General features: G+C 36.6%; 1 protein-coding gene across 8 annotated transcripts in view; it reads right to left on the reverse strand.

The window, feature by feature from the left end:
• Positions 1-2,468: 2,468 nt before the first annotated feature.
• The window catches only part of dennd3a (DENN/MADD domain containing 3a), a 39,342-nt gene continuing 33,665 nt past the window's right edge, over positions 2,469-8,145 (reverse strand). For all 8 annotated transcript variants that reach the window (XM_083523491.1, XM_083523490.1, XM_083523488.1 and 5 more), the window contains 5 exons: positions 7,827-7,987; positions 6,608-6,747; positions 5,489-5,607; positions 4,458-4,595; positions 2,469-2,811 (listed from right to left, as the gene is read on the reverse strand). In XM_083523491.1, coding sequence (XP_083379617.1) covers positions 2,611-2,811; positions 4,458-4,595; positions 5,489-5,607; positions 6,608-6,747; positions 7,827-7,987 — 759 coding nt within the window. In that variant the 3' untranslated portion in view covers positions 2,469-2,610. The remainder of the gene's footprint in view (positions 2,812-4,457; positions 4,596-5,488; positions 5,608-6,607; positions 6,748-7,826; positions 7,988-8,145) is intronic.

The raw sequence follows: 8,145 nt of genomic DNA on the forward strand, positions 1-8,145 counted from the left end.
ACATTCCCATACTTTTCCTGAGTTTTGCAATCAATATAAATTAAATATTTAATCAAATAAATAAATTTGTGCTGCTGAAATTCATAGATGCCAAACAGACGGAAGCCAAATGTGCATTTTCAGTCTCTGTGATCCAAACCATAGTTTATATCAAGAAATACTGAAACTGTGCAGCATCATACTGATAACATGAATAAACATTCTGATGATTTGTTTGTGAACAATGACAAAGGGACTTTTCTTTCTGATGGTAATGAGATGTTCATTGACACAAATACTTACTTTTGAGAGATGAACTGAGGATTTTGAAAAAAATACAGCCTTTTGCAAGAAATCTAATGTATTGTGCTGATTGTACACATTGTTTTGAGAAATGAACTTACTGAACATGAGTCTTTTTCTCATAACCTGAGTTGATTAAGCAAATATAACGTATAATAGGAACATTATAGCCACCATAAATTTAGAGTACTTTGGATATTAAAGTACATTTGAAGGCAAATAATTTTTGTACTTTTACTCAAGTGAGAGTTTAAATGGACACGTTTACTGGACACGTTATATTTGACAGAGAGCATCTCCATTTTAATCAAGTACATGGTTTGTGTACTTTGTCCACCTCTGCAGATACTCTAATAAAATATATCACAGGTAAGCTGCATTTTAATGAAAAGAAGAAAATTTTTTATAAATAATAGCTGCATAAAATGTGAATTGAGAAGAAACCTGCAGAGACACAAACTTTTGCTTCCTTTTGAACATCTCGTTCCACATTGAGTCTTTATTTGCTTTTATAATAACTCCACTCTTCTGGGAAGATGTTCCACTAGATGATTTTATTTATTTTTGCTCATTCAGACAGAAGGTGTTAGTAAAGTCAGGTATTGATGTAGGTGAAGTGAGGAGGCCTGGGGTCCAGTCTGTTCACATTCCTCTCAATAGGTTTGGAGCTCTATTTCAGGAGATCTTCAAGAAGCTGGCTTTGTGCACAGAAGCATTGTCATGCTGGAACAGGTTTTAGGTCTTCTGGTTCAAATGAAGGGATTATGTCATGCTACTGCGTTCGTAGACGTCTGATACAATTGTGCGTCTCTAATTTGGTCTTAACAGTTTGGGCGAAGAACCACATAAGGCTGAAAAAGCCAGGTGTCCTAAAACTTTTAGCAAAACCTGGGATTAACTCCTGTCAGCCCTGAATCGAAGGCCTTTATGTACACCTTTATGTGTCCAGTTCCACAGTCCAGATGGACTCACCCACCCCAAGGTTTGAGGTGTTGTGCTTTGTAAAACACTACTCTGCTCACCACGGTTGTAAAAAGTAATTACACAAGTCACTTTATCCTGCATGGCCGTTCAACTCATTCTCCTGTGTGTAAATGTCAGGAGTTGAGCAGTTTCTGAAAAACACATACCAGCCCATGTGGTGCCAAAAAGCCATCATAGAGACATCACCCTTTTCCAATGTGATGTTTGACGTGAACGTGAAGCTCTCATCCATGTATCTGTAAGATTTTATGGACTGTGCTGCTGCCAAAGTGACTGACTGGACAACTGCATAAATGAGCTGGAGTACACGTGTTCCTAATAAATATTAAATTTTCATCCTGGCCATTAGAATTGGATACAAACGGCACAATGCTGCCCCCTGGAGGGGGAGAAAATACTGTTTTTGCTCCTGAATGGTTCTTTACACACTAAAAAAAGATAAACAATAATAAATCAATTAATGCACTCTACAAACCAAGCCACTTTTAAGTTATAAAAAATATCCCTTTTGCCTGTGGATATAAAAAAAACAACAACATTTAGTCCAACATTTTTATTAATGAAAAAAAACAACAACAAGTGAAATAGTAGGAGGAGGAGGAAACCGCCATAGAATATAGATTACAGAGGAACCTTTATAGCTTACAATATTATTGAACACTAGTAACTACGTTATACATTCGAAATAAAGAGCTTCAGAAGTGTTACTTGAAGAATATAAGAGTAATGCGACAACTTCTAAAGTGATCGTAAAATGCACCGGAATTAAAGAAAAAAAAAAAAAAAAATTATATATATATTTAAAAAAAGAAAAAAGATTGATAATATATACATTTAATAAAAGTAAACATATGGCTTTGGATTGAAAGTCCAGCAGGACGTCTCATACAAAGCAGGAACACAGTTATTCCAGTTAGTCCTATAATTACTGGATAAATCAGAGTGGTCTAATCCAATAATCTCCTTAAAGTTCTGGATATTATTTTTACCCCAAGATGGAATCACCTGGAAGCCCACCAGCTTTGGAGTTTGGAGACCACTTTGGATAACCAAATACTGATAATATTCCTTCATATCAGCATGTTAGAAAATAAAAATTCAAAAACCTTCATATTAAACTAGTTACACATTATAATGAACCCTTCATACACAGGTTAGATGGAACTCTCTCTAACTCTAAGAAGGAAGATTCCACTTCAGTCTTTTTCTTTTGCTTGTTCTTGTTCACTCTGAGGTCAAGATGTCAAATAAATAGAGCATTGTAAAAAACCTATAGAAAGACCATGTCCCTTTTTTCCCTAAGTCAAAAAAAAAAGCATCAGCCCAATCCATTTTTTAAAAACACTATTCCACTTTCCAGATAGCGATCTTTCCATCCTGGCCTGCAGCCCCACTGAGGATGTAGCGGTCCTCTGCTGAGCACAGAGTTTGGACCGTGTCTGAATGGGCCAGCAGCTCCTTATCCACCAGGAGGCGCTCTGTGTCCACCACGTAGATCTTTCCACGCGATTTACCTCCGCTGCTACTCTGGCCTCCAACCCAGATCTGATTTAAAAAAAAAACAGAAAAAAACACGGTTCACATACCTGCTGGCCTTCTGCACCATAATATTTATATTAGTGAAACTAAAAGCTATTTTAAAATCGTTTCATCGCCTTTTAATTTCCTTATCTACGGCAAGATTATTATCTTTTATCAGGGTCATTGTGGAGCTGTGGTCTATTCCAACAACATTTATGGCATTCATCCAGGGTAACTTCCACTGCTCAAGGGCTCAGCAGTGGGAGCTTGGTGGTTCTCGGGATTTGAACTTGTGACCTTCTGGTCTAAAGTCTAATGGCTTAGCCATTACATTGCATCAGGTGCTCTAAGAATGTAACGGTACACAAATTTATAGACATTTTCTCGGTACAGGGCTTTCGGTTCAGTGCACAGGTGTACTGAATGCAATTCTTTTTACATGCGGAACAAAGTTTAAATCTCGGTTCCTTCTGGAACATATTAAGTGGCGGACCGAAAGTACGTTTAGTCTCCGCCTCGCACTGTAAACTAATTCTTTTATTATTAAACACAACAATGCCAGGAGTATAAAAAGAAAAGAGTTAGTGCAGTGTCACTGTGGCTACTCAGTCCGAAAATACGATTTGTAGCGCGTTGTTTTGCGCATGTGCTAAATCTCAGCCGCTATGGACTCTTTAGCGTTTGCTTCGAAATTTCTCTTAAATGGAGAAAATCCTGACAATTCCTCATATGGAGGGAGTAAATAAATGAAGGATGGAAGACATTTGTTAAAGCATGCTGAAATAATTTAATAAATACATATTCATAAATAAATTTTATAGATTTCAATTGAGTAAAGTGATTTTTATAAACGATCATAAAAATAAAAAATAAAATAAAATAAATTCTAACAAATTTAAAACAGACCAGGATGGACATGTCCATGTCCACATAAATAAGTTTCTGTTGAAAACATATTTTTCTATCAGTTTTGGCCTGATGCATTTTTTGTTGTTGCATGTTGAGCCGAAAAGTAAATAAACACCAGGGGGAAATGAGGCGGGTCGAAGCACCTTACAATTTGCACATGCTCAGTACGGGAACGTGAGCGTTTTTAGTTTCAGTGTGGATGAGCAACTTCTGGAAAATGGTTGGAAACCAAAGTGTGGATGCGGAGCGTTTTTAGACGACAAATTTATCCAGATTATCGTATATTCGGATTAGCGTATATTCAGATTAGCGCCTCAATACAAGACTGAAACTGATTTCGAAAAGAAATTCTCTTTTTTTGGAACTAGAAATTTACATTTAAAAAGCATTGACTGCTTCTATACATACAGTTTATTGAGCATTTATTTCACATTTCCATTTAGAGCATCTAAAATGCTGAAGCTGAATTGTTCATAACTGGATTGTTTTGAGGACCAAATTCACAAAGAACCTATACATTTCTAATTCTTAAAACATATTTTATATTAGTTCTAGATCTTCAGATTACTACTACTACTACTAATAATAACAAAGATGATGGTAAAATGCTAAATAGCAAATGTAACTCATAAATCTTAATTTATTACACTTTTACTACATTTACAGAAGTATCTAATTCACTAATTTAATCTCACTATCTAATTTGTGTGTGTGTGTGTGTGTGTGTGTGTGTAGGACAGAACTGTTTTTTCCCCCCTTACCTGGTTCTTGACTTTGATCATGCAGACGACACTTGCGCAGTCAGGCAGCTGGATCCTCTGGGAAGGCTTCTGCAGGTCACCGGGGTACCACACACACAGCTCACCTGCATCTGTGCAGCCTGTCCACACCTGAGACCTCTGCAACAGGACATCAGTTTAGCAGAAGAATGTAAAAACACAAGACCCAATTCACAAACATCCGAAATACAAAGGCTAGAGGTGACTAAGGCTTGGGGAATTTGGGTGGTGCAGATACTCCATAGCTGGAAAAAGTCCATAAACAGGATGTGTGTCTTGTTACTGTGGAAATGGACTGATTTTCGTTCAGTTTTGCGCATGAATAGGTATGGGTAGTAAATTGCTGGAAAAATCCATCCCGATAGTTTTTCCGGGTTGTGTCTGTTGCTGGAGAAGGGCCGCTGCCATTTTACAGTACTAGAGCGACCACTAAAGGCGAAATGTATTAATAAACAATACTTTTAAAGCATTTGTTAACTCTAGTTAATGATACCAATGGGAACTTACTGTAAAGCGTTACCATCTTATATAAATCCTAACAGTCATTAAAACGGCCATCTTTAAGTACATTCAAATTCCATTCAAAATGTTTGTATTTTTGTAAGAAAGAATTTTTTTACTATTTTACATGGACTGTTAGATTATTTTTTATCTAGTATTCAGTATTAATTGATTCATTGCTTATAGGCAAGTACAATCCAAACCAGCTTTTGGTATTGGTAAAATCCACGATCAGTTGAAGAAATGTCTATGTGCTCTACCAAAATAATTCCTCTATCGTTCCAAGGATAATTACGCTTTTTTATTTCGTTCCTGGCTGACGGATTGCCGTCTTCGTAAAACTTTCCAAACATTTGTCAACCATTATTGCAAAAAGGCTCCCTGTCATTATGACTCACGCCGCCTTACCCGGCAGGCAGGAAGTGGAGTAAACAGTGTTCAGAGAGAAGCACACCAGCAGGGTGTAGACTTTTAGGAAGGAGGAAAGGAAAAAAAAAGCTGGTATGTTTCACCTCATTAAGGACTATGAAGCTGCTGTAAGAACAGGGTGAACCCTGGAGGTGTTCCGGAAGTGAGATTACACGATGCACCGAGCCGTTCCGCCGCAGCTCCATCACACAATCACGGGCACCTGAACAAACCCCAAAAAAGTACACGTTATTCGCTATGAATTCTGGGAAACACTGAGATTATGTAATGAGCAATGTCAAAAGTATCTGGACGATTTCTACTTAATGAAAATAAAATTTAATACACTTAAAATTAGGAGTACATTTAAATAGTGATTTTTTTAGGTGCTCTAAATCCTGTAATTGGAAAAAAAAACATCATTGAATTTTAGAAAAGATGTGACTGTCTATTTTATGTGAAAGCAAAAACACCTGTAAAACATCTGGTCTGCTTTTGGCACAGACTGTACTTTATATCCTGCTTCAATTCGTAAATTAGTGATGCATGGTTGATGAATTTGGAATGAGGCTTTATTGTGATTTAGAAGAACGAGTAGTCTCAAAGAGTGATTTGTTCTGTTATAACTTGACATAGACGCTATGCAGGTATAGATACATATATAAATTATTTAAATTTAATCAACATTTATGTATCTAGATGTGTTGGGGATCCGAAAATGGAACATTTCATTTTTTTTTCTGATCAAAGGAACGAAATGATGATGAAATTGACGAAACTGATGAACGAGATTCAAAGAAACAAGTCACTAAAATGGTTCGATTTTTCCATCACTCTCATACTAAGTTCTCCTCGTGCATGTGTGAAAATGATGACATACACGAGAACCTCCTTTTGTCACTATCATGATTAAGATATGTGCTTTAAAAAAAATAAATAAAAAAATGGCCATACTTTATTTGCAACCTTTTTTTTTCCACTGTAGTACATGAAAACAAAAAATTTTTTGACCTTATACAAAGCGACTTACATTTCTCATTCATACAACTGAGCAGCTATAAGGTTAAGGGCCTTGCTCAGGGGCCCAGGAGTGGACATTGGTGTGGCTGGGATTTTAACTCACGACCTTCAGATCCAAAGTCCAATATTCTTTAAATATTTTAGGGTACAAACAGTTGATTGCAGATATTATTATTCTTATATAATGCAATAAACCTACTTACAGCACCACAGTCTCCCACTATGAATCTGAATGGACTGCAGTCTGCCACATTTCAGTTTGATATCACGTCTGACCTGCAGTGTGGCCACGTCCCAAACGATCACCGTGCCCTCAATGCTGCAGGAGTACGCCAGCAACTGGCTACAAAAAAGAAATGGAACTTGTGAAATAAAACCGAGAGAACCGCGTCGTTTCATTTTCCAGGCTCGACTGTGAAAATGAGAATAAAAGAAAGATCTGACGTTTGATGAGATTTAGGTTGCAAACATTTTGGGAATATTCAAGACTGAAAAGTTTTGGAATTGGACTGGAATTAATGGAAATAAATGTCAATAAACTGGGAATTTGCAAAATTGTAGGTAAACCAATTTGGGTAAAACAACCAGATTGTTTGCAATTTCAATTGAGTTTCTACCTGCACATTCATCAATCACGTGCACACTTACTGCAGGACCACTGAGGCCACGTCCCCTACATGCACTGTGTGTACCACTAAATCATGTAACACATATCATTTCTTGTATCCTGCACATCCAAAAAAAAAAAAAATGGCTAGTGTTCACGTAAATTACATTTTACATCAATTTATGTTTAAAACTTGTGCAACAAAATTATAGTAAACAATTAAAGTTTCAAATGTCATTTTTTAAACATCTGGATTAATTTGCATACAAAATGGCTATATTTATCTTTGTATACGATACAGATTATAGAAATCTCCCCAAATTTTTTATTTATTCCCATAAATTCCAGTAAATTCCCATTAACTACTGGCAAGTTTCCAACTTCAAATTTCCACTTTATGTGAGATTCCTGTCTGTGATGCAGCGCTCTGTTCTACTGCATTTCTCTAGAATACTGATGCTTTCTACAGTATAACCGTGGCGTCATCATGATGGGATTAAGAGGCGGACTAATTCAGGAAATGGTTAGATCTTTGATGAACTTATAATAATTGATATTATGTATTGTATTGTATTGTAGATGTGGTTCTATGCATTGGTGACAGATCTAAAGTTTAAGATGAGAATCTATTTAATAGGTTAAAGGCTGAAATGTATGAATGAGATCCCTCTTGAGGCATGTCCAGAATGGTTTCTGTTGACATTTGTTACATCACAATAGTGTGTCATGTGACAGTACAAAAAAAAAAAAACCCTGTCTAGTCTTATTCATGTGACTGAAAAGCATTTACGACATGCCGTATCTGAACCAGTTACCTGTATTTGTCACGCCGTTCTTCCAGGGCGAGGCCAGTGATCTCGGCACGGTGCTCCGTCAGCTGTTTATTGCAGGACATGCTGTTCGGGTTAATGATATAAATGACCGAGTCCCGAGATCCGATCCACAACTGCTGCTGGTCCACTCCCAGCATGCAATTCTAAAGCAACCGAAAGAGTTAAGGGTTAAGACTTTTAGTCTGCTTAATATAGAAAAAAAATTTTTTTTTTTTTTTAAATGAAGAAAGACACAGAGAATTCTGTTGAAATTAAAGGAACCAACAGGGAATGTCTGTCTTGCAATAATGCATGAAGACGT

This window comes from Silurus aristotelis, assembly GCF_946808225.1.
Source record: "Silurus aristotelis genome assembly, chromosome: 21".
Lineage (NCBI taxonomy): Eukaryota > Metazoa > Chordata > Actinopteri > Siluriformes > Siluridae > Silurus > Silurus aristotelis.